Source organism: Heterodontus francisci, chromosome 18, assembly GCF_036365525.1.
Source record: "Heterodontus francisci isolate sHetFra1 chromosome 18, sHetFra1.hap1, whole genome shotgun sequence".
NCBI lineage: Eukaryota > Metazoa > Chordata > Chondrichthyes > Heterodontiformes > Heterodontidae > Heterodontus > Heterodontus francisci.
In genome coordinates this window covers 73,251,657-73,275,240 of record NC_090388.1, presented here as the reverse complement: position 1 = coordinate 73,275,240, position 23,584 = coordinate 73,251,657, and the positions used below count along the sequence as shown (strand labels likewise).

Genomic DNA, 23,584 nt, shown 5'->3' with positions numbered 1-23,584 from the left:
TTTCTGCTGCCTGAACCAACATTTGTCCCTCAACAACATCATTAAAGCAGATTGTCTGGTCATTGCTATTTGTGCGAACTTGCGGTGTGGAGAATACGTCATTGGTTGTAAAATGTTTTGGGACAGCTTGAGATCGTGAAAGGCACTATATAAATACAAGCCTTTCTTTGAGGCGATTGGACTAAGTTAGAAGGCCAGGCAGAAGGAGGGCAGCGTTTTTTACTGCTTTTGCTGGCCGTTCTTGGGTCCGAGGAAAAACCTGAGAGTTTGTCTCCTTTTGTATTGGAAGCTGGTGAGAGTGCAGCATTCCTGCTCTGCCAGTGTAATCGTGGCTTTTGCTTTCTCAGGATGAGGACTATTTGTGTAAGCAAGGATTTCATTCTTCTGCAGTTCGTTGGAGCATTTTCCACTGAGAGACTCGAATTTGCATAGCACCTTTCGTGACCTCCGGTCATCCCAAAGCGTTTTACAGCCATTGAAGTACTTTTGAAGTGTAGTCAATGTTGTAATACTGGAAACACAGCAACCAATTTATGCATAGAAAAGATTCTTTTTTAATTATGTTTATTGAGGGACAAATGTAGGTCAGGAGACTGGGGAGGACTCCTCTGGTCTTCTTTGAAATAGTGCCATGGGCCGACAGGGTGTCGGTTTAATGTCAGTGCTGAAAGATGGAGCAGCAGGAATTTATCTGCAGCTGCTCAGTTTAGTTTGCAAGCTATGCGCATGAGTCTAATTCATTTCAGAAGCTAGTCCTTATTAAACACAGCTTGAAGCAGATTAATGCTTGTCCTGTAAGTGCCTGCTATTTTGGGTTAATGCATGACTAGCCATCAATAACACTGTAGGAAATCTGTTTAATTAACTGGGTGAAAGGGGAAAGAATATGATGTATGCTAGAAGTAATTAATTTGATCAAATGCCTTTAAGCAGCAGGTCATTTTTTGAAAAGTACGGTTTGCTGTATCTTAAAATCTCTCATAATGTACAAGCTGATACTGGTGTCAGCTGTGGCTCCATTGGTAGCACCCTTGCCTCTGAGTCAGAAGGTTGTGAGTTGAAATGCCCACTCCAGTGACTTGAGTGAAAAATCCCATCTGAATCTTCAGTGCAGTACTGAGGGAGTGCTGCACTGTAAGAAGTGCTGTCTTTCGTATGTGTCATTAAACTGAGGCTTTGTCTGCCCTCTCGGGTGGACATGAGATCCCATAGCATTATCTCAAAGGAGAACGTGGGAATTCTGGCCAATATTTATTCCTCTGCCAACATCACTAAAACAGATTATCTGGTCATTATCACATTGCTGTTTATGGGAGCTTGCTGTGTGTAAATTAGTTCCTGTGTTTCCTATATCACAACAGTGACTACACTGCAAAAGTACTTACTTGGCTGGAGATGGGAGATGATAAAGGGAAGAATTCACTTGTGGGAGTGGTGTACAGGCCCCCTAACAGTAACCACATGGTAGAACGGGATATAATGGGAGCTTGTCAGAATGGTACAGCGATAATCATGGGGGATTTTAATCTACAAATAGACTGGAAATATCAGAAGTGCAAAGGTAGCCTAGATGAGGAGTTTATATAATGTTTTCGGGATAGTTTCATAGAACATGTTCTGGAGCCAACCAGAGAACAGGCTATACTAGACCTGGTATTGTGCAACAAAATAGGATTAATTGTTGAGTTCATAGTAAAGGCACCCCTAGGCAGCAGCGATCATAATATGATTGAATTTTACATTCAGTTTGAGGGAGAGAAGAGTGGGTCTCGGACTAGTATTTTAAATTTAAGTAAGGGCAATTATGAGGGCATGAAAGCAGAGCTAGCAAAAGTGAACTGCCAAATTAGGTTAAGGTGTAGGTCAATAGAGATGCAGTGGCAGACATTTAAGGGAATATTTCAGAATACACAGAATAGATACATTCCAATGAGAGAAAAATTCCATAAAGATAAAGCTAATAGAATGTTATTGTTTATTGCAAAGGGAATTCCATACAAAAGTAGGGAGGTAATGCTATAGTTACACAGGGCATTGGTGAGACCACATTTGGAGTACTGTGTACAGTATTAGCCTCCTTATTTAAGGATGAATGTAAATGTGTTGGAATCAGTTCAGAGAAGGTTTACTAGACTAATATCTGGGATGGGCAGATTGTCTTCTGAGGAAAGATTGGACAGGCTAGGCTTATATCAGCTGGAGTTTAGAAGAGTAAGAGACTACTTGATTGAACATACAAGATCCTGAGGGGTCTTGACAGGGTGGATGTGGAAAGGATGTTTCCTCTTGTGGGAGAATCGAGAACTAGGGGTCACTATTTAAAAATAAGGGGTTGCCCATTTAAGACAGAGATGAGGAGAACTTCTTTCTCAGAGGGTCGTGAGTCTCTTCCTCAAAAGGTGGTGGAAGCAGAGTCTTTGAATATTTTTAAGGCAGAGGTGGATAGATTCTTGATGAGCAAGGGGATGGAAGGTTATCGGGGGTAGGTGGGAATGTGGAGTTGAGGTTGCAATCAGATCCGCCATTATCTTATTGAATGGCAGAGCAGGCTCAAGGGGCCAAGTGGTCTACTCCTGCTCCTAATTGGTATGTTCGTATTCTTACAGGGCTCGACGGGGTTGATGCAGGAAGGATGTTTCTCCTGGTTGGGGGTCTAGAACCAGGGGAGATAGTTTCAGAATTAGAGATAGGCCGTTTAGGACTGAGCTGAGGAGGAATTTCTTCACTCAGAGGGTGATGAATCTTTGGAAATCTCTACCCCAGAGGGCTGTGGAGGCTCAGGCATTGAGTATGTGCAAGACAGAGATTGATAGATTTTTAGATATTAAAGATATCAAGGAATATGAGGATAGTGCGGGAAAATGGCGTTGAGATAGAAGATCAGCCATGATCGAGTTGAATGGAGGAGCAGGCTCAAGGGCTGAATGGGCTACTCCCGTTATGTTCCAATGTTGCTAAAGTGCTTTGGGACACCCTGAAGTTGTGAAAGGCTCTAAGTAAATGTAAGTTCTTTCTTTATAATTCACATTTTCATGTAGGGTTGCAATTGCATAGCCTTGTCTCCTGGTTGTGAGGTTTAGCTGTTTATGTGGTCCATCCCTTTAATATGTTATGATCAAGGTAGGAGTAATGCAACTTTAATTCAGTTCCACTACTCCACAGGCCACAGCATATCAAGAAAATTTTCCACCTACCAAAGAATAGCCCAATTAGACACTCTATTTGTATCCCAGAATAAAGCTCCCAAAACCAGGTTTCTTTAAACAACATTAACTATTTATTAGAAAAGAAATAATAAGTCTTAAACAATAATGAGATAAATCTATAGATGAAAAGATTTTTTAAAAACTCATTCTTCCTAGTCCTCAAGCGCGCGCGCACATTCAAAAACGGGTTTACTGGGGGAGAAAGGATTTTTTTGGTTTACAGCTGTTTCTTTGGAATAAAAAGGAAAAAAATAAAAAATGATTGACTTTATCACATTCTGGTAGGATGTTTTCAGTATGGTGAGGTGCCCCAGAGTCGAATAGTTGGATTCCACTTGAAGTCTCTCCAGGCATGGTTGATGAACAGTCTATGATGGGTAGGCATTTAAAGCAATTTGTTTGCAGCAGGCATCACACAGGTCTTCCAGCAGGGGTGCAGCAACCAGTCTGCTCAGGACTCCCAGCAGCAACACAGCAGTAGAAGCTTTGTTCAGGTTCCAGAATTTCCCAAAACACAGGAGACAACAGGAACCACACTGGATGCAGGAATTCTTCAGAGATAGCAGGCAATAAGAATATGCCACTTTTCAAATGCAAGATTTCTTTTCAAGAGATGCAAGTCTCCTTTCAGAGAGAGGTCTTTTTCTCTAGTCTCCAGGCATGTCACAGCCAAATTCAAATGCCTCTTCCTTGTCCAACTCACTGGTCCCTTTCAATCCAAAAGTGAAACTAACTTCAACAATCAAGTCACATGACAATCATAACTCTTAACCTGTCATTCCCCTGCTGAGTTGTTTCACTCACCAAGTTTAAGCATTCAATGTTCACTGAAAAAATCCTTTTTCCAGTTTTTTAAAAACACACAGAATTCTAGGTTTTTCAATACAAAAACAAAACTATTGTAACAAATGCTCCTGCTCAACTGCTCCTTATGAGGAAATGAGCTAAATCGGTAAATCCAGATCATTAACAGAGAGGGTTGATGAGGGCAATGCTGTTGATGTGGTGTACATGGATTTTGAAAAGGTGTTTGATACAGTGCCACACAACAGACTTGTGAGCAAATTTGTAGCTCATGGAATAAAAGGGACGGTAGCAACATGGATATGAAATTGGCTGAGTAACAAGAAACAAAGAGTAATGGTTAATGGATGTTTTTCGGGCTGGAGGAAGGTTTGTAGTGGAGTTCACCAGAGATCAGTGTTGGGACCCTTGCTTTTCCTGATAATATATTAATGACCTAGATCTTGGTATACAGGGCACAATTTCAAAGTTTGCAGATGATACAAAACTTGGAAGCATTGTGAACTGTGAGTAGGATAGTGTAGAACTTCACAAGGACATAGACAAGTTGATGGAGTGGGCAGACAAGTGGCAGATGAAGTTCAATGCAGAGATATGTGAAGCGATTCATTTTGGTAGGAAGAACAAGGAGAGACTATAGAGTAAAGAGTACAATTCTAAAGGGGGTGCAGGAGCAGAGGGACCGAGGTGTATATGTGCATAAGTCATTGAAAGTGGCAGGACAGGTTGCGAGAGCAGTTAATAAAGCATACAGTAACCTGGGCTTTATTCATAGGGGCATAGAGTACAGGAGCAAGAAAGTTATGTTGAACTTGTATAAGACACTAGTTCGGCCTCAGCTGGAGTATTGTGTCCAGTTCTGGGCGCTGCACTTTAGGAAAGACGTGAGGACACTGGAGAGAGTACAGAAAAGATTCACGAGAATTATTCCAGGGATGAGGAATTTCAGTTATGAGGATAGATTGGAGAAGTTAGGACTGTTTTCCTTGGAGAAGAGAAGGCTGAGAGGTGATTTGACACAAGTATTCAAAATCATGAGGTGCCTGGACAGAGTAGATAGAGAGAAACTGTTCCCACTCATGAAAGGATCGAGAACGAGAGGGCACAGAAATGAAGTATTTGGTAAGAGAAGCAAAAGTGACATGAGGAAAAACTTTTCACGCAGGGAGTTGTTAAGGTCTGGAATGCGCTGCCTGAGAACGTGGTGGAGGCAGGTTCAATTGAAGCATTCAAAAGGAAATTAGTTATATGAAAAGGAAGAATGTGCAGGGTTATGGAGAGAAGGCAGGGGAATTGAACTGATGGAGTTGCTCTTTCAGAGAGCCAGTGCAGACACGATGTGCCCAATGGCCTCCTTCTGCACTGTAACGATTCTGTGATCGTAAGTGCTGGTAAACTCACAGAGGGCAACAAACCTCTTGTAAATTTCAGACTTTCTGGGTACTTTCCGTCAGATGCCATTGGATAATTGGCTGGAGAAAGAGGAGGAATCCTAGCTGTGGTTCCACTCTGGAGTCCATGGGTGCTGAGGCCAGTTCTTGTCTTGATCCTGATTAGACTTTCTGTTGAGAGTAGTGGATTCTATACAGAGTAGGTAAGACCAAACCCAGAGCATAATCATTTTACCAATATTTTCAACAAGTATGTTCCTTACCTGTGTCTCTCACAATGCATCTAGAGATTTCTGTGTCCACGGCAGCAATTTAATTGAAACATGGAGAAAATTAAGACATTATGGGCTTATTTTGATGAAGAGGTGAAAACACTTGCTAAGTGGATGCTGTGCTTAATAAGAGTGGTTTTAGCATGCAGTTTGGAGGCTAATTGCTGATTTGCCATGATTATGAACTTGCCTGGAGGTACTAAAACAGACACTTGCAGGTTTAGCACTCGAGTGCTGATTCGAGGTAATTTTTGTGAAGCTGTATATGTCGCCTCCATGTACCCAGTTGCGCTGAAGGTGTGGAGTGTGCTGGCTGACCCACACTGCCACATTTCAGGATGGCTCGGGAACGAGGGAGAGGGTGCACGGTTTCTCTGACATGGCACTGGAGATCTGATGGAGGAGAGATGCCCTGTATCTGCAGGGTGGGAAGGAGGCCACGTCACTCTCCTGTCTCTCCTTCCTGCAGCAGCTAGTCTGTCCTCATCTCTTCCTCCCATTCCTCCTCCAGACCAAGGGGGGACCCACTCGAAAGATTCCTATGGTTGAGTATTCCCTTTCTCCTGGTAATGGCTGTAAGGTGACCAGTAAGGTAGAGTAGCACAGCACTGAGTCTCTCAGTGAAGTCCTCAGAGAATTTCTGGAATAAATGTTGATGGTTTCATTGAAGTCTTGACAAGGTGCCTCAGAAATTCTCCTGATGTGTCTCAAAAGTCCTCTTCAAACCCCCAGCAGCAAATCAACAGTGAAAGCTGAGCCTGCCTTTAAGTAGTGTTTGAAATCCTCAGCCTTGTTTACTCCTGTTCAACTGGTTGTCGTTAGGCGAGGACGTTAGTTGAAGCGCGAGCCAACAAAATGTCGGGCATCCTCTTTTTAATGAGCATTAGCAGGCAGTTTATTTGTCAGTCAGATCCTTAATGATCCTCTTGGTGGATGTTCCTAGTGCATGCTTTAACTCATTTACCAAGATGGTGTCTTGCACTAAATGCGGGCAACCAGGCATTGCAGCTCAAGACTTCTTGGCTACTTTGGAGTCTCTTTAATGCCTAAAATCTATAGGGAAAATTGCCCCGTGCAACTCTGGCAAGGATTTCAGTATAGGTCTTTGAGATCAGAACTCAAAAGCACTCTACTTATATCTCTGACTTTCTTCATTACAGTGTTATTTGGCTGACTTCCAAAAGGTACATTATAATGGTGTATTTATATTCAGTATAGATCATTCTACATGCCATACGGTAAATAGAGAAAAAAGCACAGTATAAGCCCACAGCAAATTATTTCAATCGTTAAAATCCCTCAATATTGGAGAAATGCTTACATTTTATAAAACAGTGGCTCTCAAAGTGTGGTCCATGGTCCACAGACCACTGGTGGTCTGCAAGGGTCCTCCAGGTGGTCCGCAGGCTGGTTCAAAATGCAAGTCACTGACACGCAACGCCACGGCCACGGCCAAGGCCATAAGAGAGAACAGGCCAGAACCCTCATCCCTAACACTCGTGTGATGCCATCCAATAGTACTGAAGACATGTGCTCCAGAATTAACCGTGCCCCTAGCCAAGCTGTTCTAGTACAGCTAAGGTTCCAGGATCTACCCAGCAATGTGGAAAATTGCCTAGGTATGTCCTGTGCACAAAAAGCAGGACAAATCCAATCCAGACAATTACCACCCTATCAGTCTACTCTCGATCATCAGTAAAGTGATCGAAGGTGTCGTTGACAGTGCTATCAAGCGGCACTTGCTTAGCAATAACCTGCTAAGTGACGCTCAGTTTGGGTTCCGCCAGGGCCTCATTACAGCCTTAGTTCAAACATGGACAAAAGAGCTGAACTCGAGGTGAGGTGAGAGTGACTGCCCTTGACATCAAGGCAGCATTTGACCGAGTATGGCATCAAGGAGCCCTAGCAAAACTGAGGTCAATGGGAATCAGGGGGAAAACCCTCCGCTGGCTGGAGTCATACTTAGTGCAAAAGAAGATGGTTGTGGTTGTTGGAGATCAATCATCTCAGCTGCAAGACATCACTGCAGGAGTTCCTCAGGGTAGTGTCCTAGGCCCAACCATCTTCAGCTGCTTCATCAATGACCTTCCTTCACTCATAAGGTCAGAAGTGGGGATCTTCGCTGATGATTGCACAATGTTCAGCACCATTCATGACTCATCAGATACTGAAGCAGTCCATGTCGAAATGCAGCAAGACCTGGACAATATCCAGGCTTGGGCTGATAAATGGCAAGTAACTTTCGTGGTACATAAGTGCCAGGCAATGACTATCTCAAACGAGAGAATCTAACCATCTCCCCTTGACATTCAATGGCATTACGGTCGCTGACTCCCCCATTATCAACATTCTGAGGGTTACCATTGACCAGAAACTGAATCAGAGTAGCCATATAAATACCATGCAGGTCAGAGGCTAGGAATCCTACGGCAAGTAACTCACCTCCCCAAAGCCTGTCCACCATCTACAAGGCACCTGTCAGGAGTGTGATGGAATACTCTCCACTTGCCTGGATGGGTACAGCTCTAACAACACTCGAGAAGCTCAACACCATCCAGGACAAAGCAGCCCACTTGATTGGCACCCCACAAACATTCACTCCCTCCACCACTGACGCATAGTGGCAGCAGTGTGTACCATATACAAAATGCACTGCAGCAACACACCAAGGCTCCTTAGACAGCACCTTCCAAACCCATGACCTCTTCAAGCTAGAAAGACAAGGGCAGCAGATGTATGGGAACACCACCACCTGCAAGTTCCCCTCCAAGCCACATACCATCCTGACTTGGAACTATATCTCTGTTCCTTCACTGTCACCGGGAACTCCTGGAACTTCCTTCCTAACAGCACCATGGGTGTACCTACCCCACATGGGCTGCAGCGGTTCAAGAATGCGGCTCACCACCACCTTCTCAAGGGCAATTATGGGTGGGCAGTAAATGCTGGCCTAGCCAGCTATGCCCACATCCCACGAGTGAATATAAAAAAAAGCAACCAGACTGGCTCCCAGGTGTGCGGCATGAGTCGTCATAAGCATGAGCAACAACAGTGTAGTTTTATAAGCAAGATTTACGTTGCTGTTGATTTTGTTTGATTTAATACAGATGTAAGGTAAGTATTAGTTTCTCAGAAGATTATTGTGATGATTTTATAACATATTAGAATGTTTCAAATAAACATGTTCCCTTGTATTAATGTCTCATACAAAAATGTCTATACTTTTCCTGGCATGTATTAATTTACTGATATTTAGTGAAAAAAAATGAATGCACATTAATTTATTACATTTAGTTGCGGAAAAACAGTGAGATATTTATAGTTTCCACAAGTTCCCATTAATTCTGTTGACTTTTTTTGCAGTGGCAAGTGAAAATGGGTGGGGTAGGACCAGTAGGTGATCCACAGGGTCTTTTGCCCCCACAGATGAAGAAGTTATAAAAAGCTGAAGTTTTATGACTGTCTAACTCTCAGGGCTGAATGCTTTCTCTGTTAAATCCAACTGTTGCAGACTGATCTTTTGAGCACCTATTATACTTATCGAAGGTTACCTGACTGCATTTAAATGTGTGAATGTTACATTTTAAAATTTTCACATCTGCCGCATGTTTTCTAAACCCTGCGTACTCTTTTTTTTTTCAAAGAAATTCAGCATACGAGGTTGGATGCAGTGACAGTCGAGGTGCTTCAGTTGTTTTCAGTGACCTTGAGCTGGGGAGGGAGAAGGTGGCTGGGTTTTTGTTCCCTATCATTGTGTATGGGTTGTAGGCCAGAAGAGGATTGGGCTTGGATACAATTTGCCAAGTATTTGAATAGCTGTCGCTACCTAGATTCATACTTGAGTAAAGGTTAATTGGGCAAGGTACTGGGGAACAACTGGAGGCATACCCCAGCAAGGAGTCTGCCTCTTGAAGAGGACAGGAGGAAAGACACAGAATTGGAAACAAAAAATAAATTAGGCTTTTAGTGCCACACCGTTGCATTTTACTTTGTGGTTCATTGGTGTGAGAATGACATCACTTTGGCCAAATTTTGTTGCCATTTACATTTCTGTGCATTTTTGGCTTGTAAATAAGACACAAAAAGACAAGCAAACCATCAACGAACAAGACCTGCAGCACACAAGCCAACCACAGTGATTTCATCGAACAGAGCAAACAGTTAGGCTTTATGACGTGAGATCTTTGCATGCTGTCTCCCCTACCCAAGTCATATGGTGAGTACAGTTATAATGGAAGCTGTGGGGAATAGTGAGTGCTTGCCACAATTACGCTTCGTACCCAGCGGTACATATAAATCATGTATTGTTTAAATTGTTTCTTTTTAATATATATGTAATTTGTTTTTCTAATTACTGACTTTGAAACCCCTTTAAAGACGGTTGGTTTCACTCTGGTAAACATTAGAAAGTGGAACCTGGACTGAACAGGCACAAGTCGCTGTTTTTACACAATGTGTAGAAGATAGGGATGATACTGGGCCCAATGCTTGGCTTTGTTGCTTGACCTGGCTATTGCTTACTTCAACTGATGAGAATGACTGACCGTGTTTCATCATTCCCAAAATAAAGTTGCTAACTATTAAGGCCATTTTTTAAATTTTAAACTGCTCAAATATTGACACTGCAGTTTGTTTTAGATAAACCTTCACTTGGTAATGTGGGAAGCACGTTTTTACATGCATCTTCCCTAGAAGCCACGGAGCAGCATTTGTTCCACTTCCTCATTGGGCATGCTTCCTTTTCCATTCCTGCCATTCTGGGGAGCCACTGAGAAAAGTCCTTCTGAGAAGGAGGTAGAATTGGGGAGAGAAATTCCGCGATGGTTTTGTGAGCTGTTGCTGGACCTAATGCCGGACCGAGACATGCACCCTCATATTTCTTTGAAGAATCACACAAAGTTGGTCAAGCATGACCTGCCTTTTTGGGAAATCTGTGCTATAGGACAATTATTAGTTCATTCTTCCACAAGTACATCATAATTTCATCCTGGGTTTATAGATAGCAGTAATTTACTCACAACTGAAGGAAGATTGATTGTCTAATGTTTCCTGGGGTCTCCTTTTTATAAAAAGGTAATGTCACATCTGCCTGTCTCCGACCTCGTGATCTACTTCTGCAGAGTTTGGGAAAATTTTAGTCTGACCCTCTGCTATTTATTCCCCAACTTCCCTCAGGATCTTCTGCATGTTAATTATCAGCACATAGAATCATACAGCACAGATGGAAAGAGCCTTTCAGTCACAAACGGACCCATCGACCATTACCCCTTGCGTCCTGCCTGTGAGCTGATTTTGGATCCAACTTGCCACTTTGCCTTGGATCCCATGGGCTTTTACTTTCATGACCAGTCTGCCATCTGGGACCTTATCAAACTCTTTGCTAAAATCCATATAGACTACTGTTACGATCCCATTAGGGTCCATTAACTTTTAAAAGAGAAAGCTGAATTCCCAATTATTAGTGAGAATTACGCCACAAGGTTTCACATTTTAAACAAAACTCTTTACTGTACATGAGTTAAACAAAGCAAAATACTACTAACTTAACACTACAGTTTGGAAACTTATTCTTTAAACTTAAAATCTCAACAGAACACTCCAGTTTGACTTTTACTTCCACCCCAAGAATTTCCCTATACGTTACAGGATCTTGTTCGTTTCTTCTGGAATCAACCCAAAGTATACCACAACTCTTAGGAATTCACTTTGATTTTCCTTTAATCTCTCAGCTGTCTTCTGAGGTTTGAGAGCTCTTGGGGATTCTCCCTCTAGCTTCATCTAGGCAAACCCTCCAGTTCTCTTCCAATGCCTGCCGAATCTGGACTTCCCTGCTTGAGCACAGGCATTAATCTAACAGAAGCACCCCTGGTTCCTGATGGCCTCTATGCTTCTGAGTTCAGCTGCTTTCAAAGCCAACAGCTTTCTCTGTGACCAATAGCTTGTCTGAAGCTAACGGTTTTTCCAAAAGCCAACTGCTTTCTCTGTGACCAACAACCTGTCTGAAGCCAACAGCTTCCCAAAAGCTGACTGTGTCAGCAAGCACCCAAAAAAAAACCTGGCCCAAAAGGCATCTCCCCAGCAACAGTTATCTCCATCGCAATGTGAGACCAATGGGATGCCTCAGATAGCAATATAAGCTAATTATCTCCAACTCCCAAAGCATCTCTTTCTGATACCCATATGAATAATTGATATTGCTAACAATGACAGGGCAATTTCTTCCAGACTTTCTGGTTCCAACTGCCAACTAAACGAGCCCACCTGCTGGTTTATGGCTCTCACCTCGCTAACTCTGCCTCTGTAAGCACTCATGGAGAGATTTTTGAACCTTAAGTCTTGAGTGGTCTGCAACCCTTTGAAATCCTTACAGCTGCACATTTAATTTCCCAAAACAAAAAGTGACCTCTAAAATAAAAATACAAACCATGAATTAGATGATCGTAACATTACATCAAATGCACCACCCTCAGTTACTTGTTACTTGCTCAAAAAATTCAATCATGTTAGTCAAACACGACCTTTGCTTTAACAAATCTGTGCTGACTGCCTTTGATTAATCTGTGTCTTTCTAAATGAAGATTTATCCTGTCCCTCAGAATTTTTTCCAATTTTTTAAATGAAAACTGGTAGTTTGACCTTGGACTGTGCCCTGAGGAGCTCCTGCAGCGTTGTTCTGCAGCTAAGACGACAGGCCTCCAACAACCTTTGTGCTAGGTATGACTCCATCCAATGGAGAGATTTCTTCTTTAATTTTACTGGGGATTCTTAGTGATACACATTGTCAAATGCTGCCTTAATGTCCAGGGCAGTCACACAAAACTCAACTCTAGAATTAAGCATTTTCTTCCATGTTTGGACCAAAGCTGTAAAGAGATCTGGAGCTGAGTGGTCCTGGCGAAGCCCAACTGAGCATCAGTGGGCAGGTTATTGATGAATGCTTTCGTGGACAGGGTGTACCTGGACAATAATTTTCATTGTCGGGTAGCTTGCTACAAATGGAATAACTTAGCTAGAGGCATAGCTAGTTTTGGAGCACAGGTCTTCAGTACTATTGCTGGGATGTTATGGGACCTGTAGCCTTTGCTGTGTTCAGTGCACTCTCATAGGAACAAGAGTAGGCCATTTGGCCTGTCGAGCCTGCTCTGCCATTCAAGCAGATCATGGCTGATCATCTACCTCCATGCCATTTATTCCCATATCCCTAGAAATCTGATGGCACTCAGCCGACTTGATAACGTGTGGTGAATCAACTTTGCTAAAGACTGGCATCTGTGATGGCGGTGACCTCAGAAGAAGGTCTAAAGTTCTATTTGCCAATTTTTCTCTCAACTTAATCTGGGCAAAGTCTTATTTTCAGTCTAGCTGTAATTTTCTTTCCCATCGAGTGCCCCGTGCCTTGACTTTTTCCATTTCTATTCTTGCAATGAACTGAATTATATTGTGGTTACTACTCCCCAATACTCCCCTACTTTTGGGCCATTTACTTGCTCTGCTTCATTACCCCAATCCAGGTCAAGTGGATGTGGCGTTGAAGAAAGACCTAATTTTGTTGTGCATGTGGAATCAAGGACTGTCTCATAAATTAGATGAACTCCAAGTCTCTTTGCTGATCATATTTTCTGTCTATATTACTTGCTGTTACTAAAGATGTGATTAAGTAATAAACAAGAGCCATGTATTATATTTTGGTATGTAACTCAACCGAGCAGAACCCATTTCAAAACCTTTTTTCCTCTTCGTGCGTCAACCTCAAAGTCAGTATGTGAATACAAATACCTATATTGGGGCAGGATGTTAGAAATGCTCCATCCATCAATATTGGCGACCACGCTCTGGAAGTGGTTCAAGAGTTCACCTACCTAGGCTCAACTATCACCAGTAACCTGTCTCTAGATGCAGAAATCAACAAGCGCATGGGTAAGGCTTCCACTGCTATGTTCAGACTGGCCAAGAGAGTGTGGGAAAATGGCGCACTGACACGGAACACAAAAGTCCGAGTGTATCAGGCCTGTGTCCTCAGTACCTTGCTCTACGGCAGCGAGGCCTGGACAACGTATGCCAGCCAAGAGCGACGTCTCAATTCATTCCATCTTCGCTGCCTTCGGAGAATACTTGGCATCAGGTGGCAGGACTATATCTCCAACACAGAAGTCCTTGAAGCGGCCAACATCCCCAGCTTATACACACTACTGAGTCAGCGGCGCTTGAGATGGCTTGGCCATGTGAGCCGCATGGAAGATGGCAGGATCCCCAAAGACACATTGTACAGCGAGCTCGCCACTGGTATCAGACCCACCGGCCGCCCATGTCTCCGTTATAAAGACGTCTGCAAACGCGACATGAAATCGTGTGACATTGATCACAAGTCGTGGGAGTCAGTTGCCAGCATTCGCCAGAGCTGGCGGGCAGCCATAAAGACAGGGCTAAATTGTGGCGAGTCGAAGAGACTTAGTAGTTGGCAGGAAAAAAGACAGAGGCGCAAGGGGAGAGCCAACTGTGCAACAGCCCCAACAAACAAATTTCTCTGCAGCACCTGTGGAAGAGCCTGTCACTCCAGAATTGGCCTTTATAGCCACTCCAGGCGCTGCTTCACAAACCACTGACCACCTCCAGGCGCGTATCCATTGTCTCTCGAGATAAGGAGGCCCAAAAGAAAGAAAAGAAATTGTGCTACACTGAATCCTCTTACCATTTCTTTCAAATACTTAGATTCACTGTCTAAATTCTGATTGCTGGCCTTTTTTTAAAAGAAAAACGATTTTGAGCTTACCACAATAATTCACTCATGCACAGTGAAAGCATCTAAACCAGCTCAAGCTGACTGAGATTACAGTGGTTTGCTGATGCTGCGAATAAAGGGGGGAAAAATAATTGAGCAGAACTTTACAAATAGATTTATTCGGAAAAGGCATTGTACAGCTTTAAGTAGAGTCTTGACCCCAATTTTCTTTCAGGTACTAAAAATCACAGTCTCAGAAATATCTCGAACAAATCAAATAACCATAAGAAAATCTGTCCCCATATGTGTGTTTCAGTTGGCGTACTCGTCAAAGGTTACTGGTTCTGTGGGGATGTACTTCTACAGTTATATATAAGGCGACTCGCATATAAAATTACCTTCCTACTTTCCAGTCAAAAGTCTTTGCAGGTGGAGATCTGTGTCCTCACTGTAGTTCCCCAATGAACAGGAAATTTTATTTTAGTTCATATTGTCTGATCTACAGGTTAACATTACTGCACAAAATAGGAAGCAGGAGACCAGCAAGAGATTGGGAGCCTGAGAGGGGGAACCAGGAGGCTGGGAGGAGGTTGCAAACCAGAGAGGGGTTTGTAAATATAGGGAAGGATTTTGAATTCAGTTTGTTGGAAGTCTGGGAGCCAGTGAAGGTTGGTGAGGATTGGGTGGTGGGTGAGCAGTAATTGGTGTGGGACAGAGTTTGTGTAGGGTAGAACTGGGAGAGCCGATGAGAACGGCATTGGAGCAGTTGAGTCTTCAGATTATTGAAAATATGGGTGAGGGCTTCGGCTGAGGGTGGGGTTGGGGGTGCAGTAGTTGTAGACATGTAAGACAGTGGTCTTGGTGAAGAATTTAATATGACTTTCAAAACTCGCCTCAGTTGTGCACCATTAATGCGGGTGAGCTGTCAGAATGAAGATGAAACCTAGCCCGAAGTTACAGTTATTGAGGAGTAATTAATAAAATGGATTTAGTTTTCCCAGTTGGGAATATTTCTGGTTCATCCCTGACTAGATCTGAGAAAGGCAGTCTGATCAAGTGAAATGGGTCACAGAAGAGTTGAAGTGGAGTGGTAAAGCTGGGTGTTGCCATTGCACATGCAGAAGCTGAGCCTATGCCTGTGGATAATGTCTCAGTATACTATGGTAATCTGCTGCTGTGGGCAGGTGTCAAATGAAAGTCTCGAACTTCATCCAGACCTCTTGTTGCTCCAAATTGCAGTTGGTTGCATTGTGATTTTTGGCTTGGAGGCTGTCCCCAGCCCATCTTTGTCAGTAAAGTTTGCTACAGTAGAGAAAAGGATCAAAGAAAATAAACAACTAAAAATAAAAGTCCTCCCTAGAGTTTTCCAAAATGCATGGACAATTTGTATAGGCTCTGGAATTGAGTACTGTGCTTATTTAAATCAGGTCTAAGATATGTGCTTGAGAGCCACTGCATGAGTAAAAAAGACTTCCTCTTCATTGAGGATCAGTCCTCCACCCTGCCCTTCCTAGTTCCTTTGTTCTGCCCCAGGCAGAGCTCATCACTTGTCCAAAACCAAGATATGGGTGGGGGGGGGGGGGGAGGGGGTGGAATGGAATTATACGCTCGCCCCCATGGCAGATTTGGAGGCGGGAAGAGCATGACATTGGGGGGGATGGTGGTGGGGTGGGGAGTGGTGGTTCACGCCTCCGCCACAATTTAGTCTGGGGTGGGAAGGCCTGTTAACGGTTTAACCACTCCGCCGCCAATTGAGGTCCTTTAACTGGGCGATTAACCCCAATTAAGGGCCTCTTTCTGCCACAGCCGCAATTAGCCATGCGGCAGGCGACCCTGTCGCCACACGGGAAGCATGGCATGAGAAACCCGTGCGGGCTGCTTCCCAGCTCATGGGTCTAGGTGGGGTTCCCTCGTTAAAAGGCAGTGAACGAGGTACCTGACCGGGGTAGGTGGGGGGGCGGGGGGTGAGGTTGGTGCTGCTGCTGCTGAGAGCCATCTCCCTGTGCTTGCTAGCAAATCCCCTCCGTGAGACCCCTCCTGCCCTGACCTACCTGTGGCCTGCGCCCAGCCCCGTGCCTGGGCCTCCGGGAGGTGCTTCTCTGGCAGCAGCCACTGCCTGTGCTGTGGCGCTGATCAGTGGAAGAGCTGCTGGCCTCTGATTGGCCGGAAGCTCTCCAAGGGTGGGGCGTCCACTGATTGGGTTCTTGATTCTGTGGTAGGCCTGCCGCTGTCCACTTAAGCTCCTGATTAGTACTAGACTCGACGGGCCTTCTGGAGAAGCGGCAATGCGGGGATCTTGCCGTCGCTTTTCCCAGACGTCAAAGCCCCCGATGCTATCATAAAATCCTGGCCATGATTTCTTCTGTAACCTCAAAAATCAAAACACAGGAGAAAGAATTGAATTAAACCCAGCATAAAATATTATCCAGTGTAAAAAAAAAAGTTTAAACCCATAATTGGCACAGCTGAAATAAGGTAAACAACATTCTTAAAATACAGGTTGGGAAGAAACATGAATGTGGCTGAATCAATATTATCCCAGGAGTGTTTCCAATAAAAATTTTGGGCTTTATATTCCACAAGGGTTTTATCGGCCTCCAGTTGTAACAATGGCAGAGGCTGATAGAGCCTCAAGGAAATTTCCACCTTCTCCAGGGCAACTCAGGATGGGCAATAAATGCTGCCCTTGACTGCGATGCTCTGTCCATAAATAAATAAATGAACCTGCCCCATGCCAAGTAAATGGTAAGCTGCGGGTGGGCTGGAAAGCACTCTCCTTGGCTGGAATTTTACATTAGTTGGGCGGCCCCGCCCACCAGCCAAAAAGTCAGGGGCAAGCCCGATTTTGCCAGGCCTGCGGAGCCATGCCAGGATTTTGCGCTTCCCAGGCTGTTAATGGCTTTGGACGGAACGGCCCAATTGTGCTGCCGGCCAATCAGCGGGCTGGCAGCTCTCGGTCCCAGCAGCGCCACCGGGAGCAGTGGCCACTGCTGGGACTGCACCCAGCCACAGCAGGATCGTGGACGCCAGCCTGGAAAAAAGGCAAGTCTCTGGCACTTTGCTGGGTACAGTCGCCAAGCCCTGGCGAGGCAAGGGGGTGGTGGGGGAGAATGTTACGCAGTGGGGGCAGTTGGGCTTGCGGGGGGTGGGGGCCCTCTTTGGGGCACAGGGTGCCCGATCAGGAGGAACCCACCCCCACCCAGCCGATAAGGAGTCCCGCTCGGAGGGCCTGAGCCGCCTGCCTGCCGCAGGTAAAATAGCAGCGGTAGCTGGAGGAGGCCCTTAAGTGGCAGCTAATTGGCCACTAAAGGGCCTTGATTGGCCTGGGGTGGGGAGAGAGGGGGTTGGCCGTTTCTCGCTGTCACTGCCTCTTGTAAAATTGCAGCAGAGGTGGGAAGGCGTCTGGAGTGCCCCCCCCCTCCCCCAGCCACCTCCCACTCAATTTTACAACCTCCTCCTCCGCCCCCCCCCCCCACCCACCCCTGACACCAGCCCACTCCTGCCGGGGTGCATAAAAGTCTGGCTGTTAAATCAGGGGAACGCATGGCTCTAGGTGGGGATCAGGTGCATCCGTGGTAGCTGGTACATTAGGAAAGATGAGGTATCCGTAGAGTGCATTAGACTCCTGGTGCAGTCCAGGTCTGGATGCCCAAGGGACGGGGGCCTCGCGAATTCCTCCCCCAGTCACCCAAAGTTCCTTGATGCATGGGGCAAGGGGGTGGGAGGAGGCTTGACACCAAAGAAATACTCATTTGGTGCTTTCACTTGGACCCATGGAAAGGAGCCCAGTGGCCCCGCAAACTCGGACATGCGTGTGCTTAGCAGGCATTAGGTATGATCTGCTACCTGCAAAGTTTCAGGGCATTGTCCTTTTGACCCCTCTTGTGGGATTAGAAGGCAATGAGTGAGGTAGTCATGCATGCCCTGTCAAAGGAGTAGGCTGAGGAAATGACTAGGTTGAAATACGCAACCAGTTTAGAAATGAGCTAACTCTCCGGAATAATGACCTTGCCATGGAGCATTCTCCTCACTCTTCGTCATCTTGAGTGGAACTGTGACTTGCCGACACGGCATTAAATCTCCACATGGGCTGTAGGGTGTGGACCAAGATTTTTTTTTTTTACTGAGGGCAAATCAGGGACACGGGGACCTAGTGTGAGGTTCTTGCTAGGTTTTCTCAAGGCTCTCAAAAGATATGTGCGTTGATGATGTTTAATTTATCCTATCAGTAAAATGATTTGTGAAGTTTTTAATTCTTAATGCTGCAGTTTTATTTTTACGATTGGTTGGGTGATTGGGTACGGAGTGGACCTATATTAACTACTTCTATTGAGAACAAGAGTCAGAGAAGTACACATGCAGAACCTGCCCTGTCTGAAGAATAAATGCACTTTACTATCATCCAGCCCTATTTTTAGTTGCTGAGTGTGTTTCGGGAATTTGCTATTTTAAGCTGCTCTTTTGACATCTTGGTTGTCATGGTGAGATGTACAGGTGTAGTTTAGTAATGTGTTGAACTTTAGGAGCAACTGGAATATACTGTAGGAAAATGTGTCTAAAAATGATTACTGTACGGTAGACGGACCTAACTACCAGTTGCAACTAATTATGCTACAAAAATGAAGCAAGCACCATTAGTTGATCACTTTTACTGGTCTAAGTATTGTGCCCCAACCTTAATAAATCCTGAAAAATGGAACACGTATTTTCAATACAATTTTTGTTCATTTAATAAACTAGTTCTTAAAAAAGAAAGACTTGCATTTATATAGCAGCTTTCACAATCACAGGATGTCCCAGAATGCTTTACAGTCAATGTAATACTTTTGCAGTGTGATGCAGGAACCGTAGCAAACCAATTGCACATAGCAAGCTCCCACAAGCAACAATGTGATAATGACCAGGTCATCTGTATTTAGTGATGTTAATTGAGGGACAAATATTGGCCAGGACACAATAATGTCATGGGATCTTTTGCCTCCACCTGAGAGGGCAGACGTAGGCCTCGGTTTAACTTCTCATCTGGAAGACAGCAGCTCTGACAATGCAGCACCCCCTCAGTACTGCACTGGAATGTCAGTCTAGATTTTTGTGCTTTAGTGTCTGGAATGGGATTTGAACCAACAACCTACTAACTCAGGTGTGATTGCTCCCAATAGAACCATGACTGCCGCACTGTGGCTATTCTCAGGTTCTTATTATCCAGACATTTATATAGCACCCTGCACAACTGCGGGACATCCTAAAGCATTCCCAAGCCGCCAGTGAAGTGCTTTTGAATTGTGGCCACTGTAGAAATGTAGGAAATGTGGCATCTAATATGCATACAGCAAATGTTGCACTCACAACCTCTGACTCTGAGGCATGAGTGCTACCACTGTGCCATATTTCCTAATCTAAGATAACTATAACAGTACATTTTAGTGGTGACACCAGGTTAAATCCTGCAGAGCAGAGTTTGTTACCATTTGAATTTCTAACCCCAAATTTTTAGCCGAGCCCCTCCCCCTTTCCTAGCCCACCCCAAGTCCAAGGAAAGAATATAATTAGCTGTATCGGAGGTTGCCTGTTCCTGAACCCCCACTAACCCATTGTTGTCTTGCTTTATAGGACAGTGAGGAAGATTCTTCAAGCGAAGGAATTTATGTTTCCAAAGTTATGGAGAATGGGCCTGCTGACAGAGCAGATGGACTACAAGTTCATGACAGGATCATCGAGGTATGGGAGGAGGTGTGGCTAAGTGTATTGATGTCTGCTCTTCAGCTTATTAGGCCAAGCACATTCCATTCTTCCTTTTAAGGAGACTGAAAGCCTTTATGTCATCCCTCTTGAGGTTAATGTACAAAACAGTCCATCTTGTATTTAAGTGAAGCACTGATAATAGTTTGTCCTGATGAGACCTTGTATCCGGGTCTAATTGCCAGATTCTCAGATTAATCCAGTGAGTAAGTTAAACTATGCAGACAGGAGAGGCTCCAGCTTTGTCCCCCACTCTGCTCACTTGGCTGATTTCAAGCAGAGGTACGGCAAGGTTTTTGCCATTGGCGGTAGCACCCTTGATGGTGGGGGTGGGGTAACAAAAAAAAAAAATCAGTTGCTGTCATATTCCTGATTGCTATCCATTGGCACCTCTTATAAATGCCTGTGTGCTGTCAGGTAAGAACCAGGATCAGACTTGGCTGTGATGCCAGTACAGTTAAATAGCTAGGTTACACTTGTTGTCGAGGGTGAGCAGTGACCACTGTGGTAAAGTACTGGAGGGGTACGGCCACCCATGGAGCTGTGTTGCAGCAATGAGTCAGTATCTCTGCGATAAGGGAAGGGAGAAAATTGGCAAGAGGAAAAAGAACAATTTTTGTCTAAAAGCATGCCACTGTCTCCTTGCTCATGTGGATAAAACAATAAAAATTTAAGGACTATCCATTTGTCCCTTTCCTGTTAAGAAACTCATCCAACACTTTGTTTTTCTTGGAGGTTTTCACATAAACAGGGTACAGTGAGCTGCAGTGCTTCAACATCTTAAGCTTTCCTTGTTGCCTGTAGGATTTATGCAATGGTGGGCGTATAAAATGTTTGCACTACTTCAACTTGACGAAATCGGCAGCAGTACATTTACAGAATATTGTCCTTCCAAACTTGAGTTGTGTCTGCAAAGGGTGTTTAGGTTTCCACTGGGTGATATCCTTTGGTTGAACAGTGACTTTTCCTGTTGCATGTTTGGTCTCCATATAGTAAACAAGTCCAGTGACAACATGCCTTACATTTAAAACATTTTTTGCTGGAACAGTCAGTCACAGTTAGACCAAGTGTTTTGTTGCACCAGGCAATTTATCATTCAGAAAGTGGCATTTTGATTGCCTGTGGAGCTTGTTGTGCCAAACCATGCTCCTAAGATAGCAACTTTGTGTATGCTAAGTATTGATGTTTGTTGTGGGATGTTGCACCATCCTCAAATCACTTGCCTTAATCATCATGGCTTCATTTTCTAAAGGAAATGTTTAAATGCTTGAATTAGTACACATTTTGCTTAATGTGTGAAATATTATTTTTCTCCTTTGCCTCTACAGTAAATACCTCAAGCAGGCTGAAATAATTGAGAAGACAGTGTAGCTTTGGCCATTGTGAATCAAGCACACTGTCCTTTTTTGGGGGGGGGAAAGCCTGTGTTGCCTATGAGCAGCACCAGAATTAAGTGGCTGATTTTTGTCTTGTCAAATAACGTACATTGATGATGCACAATGCCGCAGACGGTGCAGGATTGCGTTTGACTTTTAACAGTGTGAGTAGAGATCAGCAAATGTTTTCTTTTATTGAATGCGTTTCTAGAAGAGGATAGCCACTCTGAAAACTTGATGCAGAGAACTCCCCAAATGTTTTCACATTCAGAATAATTTCTTTTTATTCATGCATAGACCTTGCCTTTTAAAAACAAAGAACAGTTTAGTTGGAGGTAGAACTAATGTCCGAGCTTTTTTACCTCAAGTAATATCTGATGTATGGGTTGTGGCCTGTGCACTTGCCAATATGATACATTTGTATTGTTTTCAAAAGGATGTAATTTTCCTTATTTGGGGACCGACAGAAAGGTGGATGGGAGATGGAGGAATAGATGGGGTGGACAAGCAGCAGACCGTGATGAGGTCTGTTGCTAAACTGACACTATCCTAAGAAGCCGTTCCAAGTTGCTTAGCCATTGATGTGAATGGCTGCCTTTTTTAAATCTGCCGTGACTCATAACCCCCTGTGATTAATAGGTGTGATGTCACTGTTGGCCATTCAGCGCTGCTAAACGAATGATGTCATAATAAACCATCCATCCGGTGTTGCTCGGCTACTGACATGAAAGGCTGCCTGTTTGGATTAGTTCTGGATATTACCCTTGTGATAAATTTACTGCGTACCAGTGTAATTTAAGTGGTGGAGGAAAATAAAATGTTGTTTTGAAGCTGTTGTTAATTTTCTATATTTGAAGTTTGACTTGTGCGAATGTGAGATGAGTGGGAGAATATATTTAATGGCTTTGAAGTTGGCAACCTGGCCAAAACCAGTGATATGCTCAATCAGAATAGCATGATGTATCAGAGTATTATAACAAAGTTATATCCTAACTGCTGCTCTGTCAGTTTACTGAACTATAGATATAGCTGTGTATTTCTGTTGTTACTGGTCTTGGGTAATATAATTATGCACATCAATAAGAATGTTAGGTGAAGCTTGAAAATAGAGACAGCAAATATCACCTCAAAGTACCATATGTAGTAAGAACTCTGATTATTTCTTTCTTCAGTAAGTAATTGTGTTCGTATCGTGGAGCACACTTCACTTGCTAACATAAGCAGGAGTTCCTGATTATATTACAGAATTTCTACAATTGTTTATTAACTGAAATTTATGCCGATTCCCATTTTGTATAGGTTGGCGACTGTACACCGATTTACTGTTAATTTAATATTCCTTCTATCTCATTGCTGTGATCCTGCAAAATTTGCTTGACTCCTGAAGCACAGAAAATGATGGCTAATGGGGGAAAAAAAGCACTCGGAAATTACAAAAAAAAATTCCAAAGTAACAAAGCACAAATACTCGACTGGATCAGTGCTCTGCAAAGTACTAAAGAGATGTGTTCTTGTGCTGACAGGAAGCAGGGGCTCAGCAGTATTCCCAGAAGGACTTTCCTCACTGGATGGGAAGGGTCTCGCTTGCTATATTTTGTCAGTGGAATTTTCAGGCTTGCAGCTGTCGGCCAGCTGTGACCCATAATGACTCCTCTGAAGAGTTAGGTTGCTATTAGTTTCAATCACCTTCGACTTCGCCCATTCACTCCTTACCCGTGCAGCTTAGATTGGTTATAGCTATGCAGTCGGTTCATTGTTTTGCACTACATCATTGAAGTAACTTCTGCTGGGTTCAATCGAACTGGTATGTGCAAAACGAGTCACTTAGATGGACTAAAGCATGCCATCCAATAGCACAGTGGATAAAGACATCAATAGGTGCAATATTGAGCCCTGAGGCACAGTGTGGTTTTCGTGCAGAGAGATCGACCGTTGACATGCTGTTCTCCCTTCGTCAGATACAGGAGAAATGCCGTGAACAACAGATGCCCCTCTACATTGCTTTCATTGATCTCACCAAAGCCTTTGACCTCGTCAGTAGACGTGGTCTCTTCAGACTACTAGAAAAGATTGGATG

At 44.0% G+C, this 23,584-nt stretch overlaps 1 protein-coding gene across 1 annotated transcript in view; it reads left to right on the top strand.

Moving 5' to 3' along the window:
* Positions 1-23,584, top strand: part of LOC137379885 (PDZ domain-containing RING finger protein 4-like) — a 523,744-nt gene that overhangs the window by 24,044 nt on the left and 476,116 nt on the right. Inside the window, exon 3 of the mRNA XM_068051287.1 lies at positions 20,003-20,122. Coding sequence (XP_067907388.1) covers positions 20,003-20,122 — 120 coding nt within the window. The remainder of the gene's footprint in view (positions 1-20,002; positions 20,123-23,584) is intronic.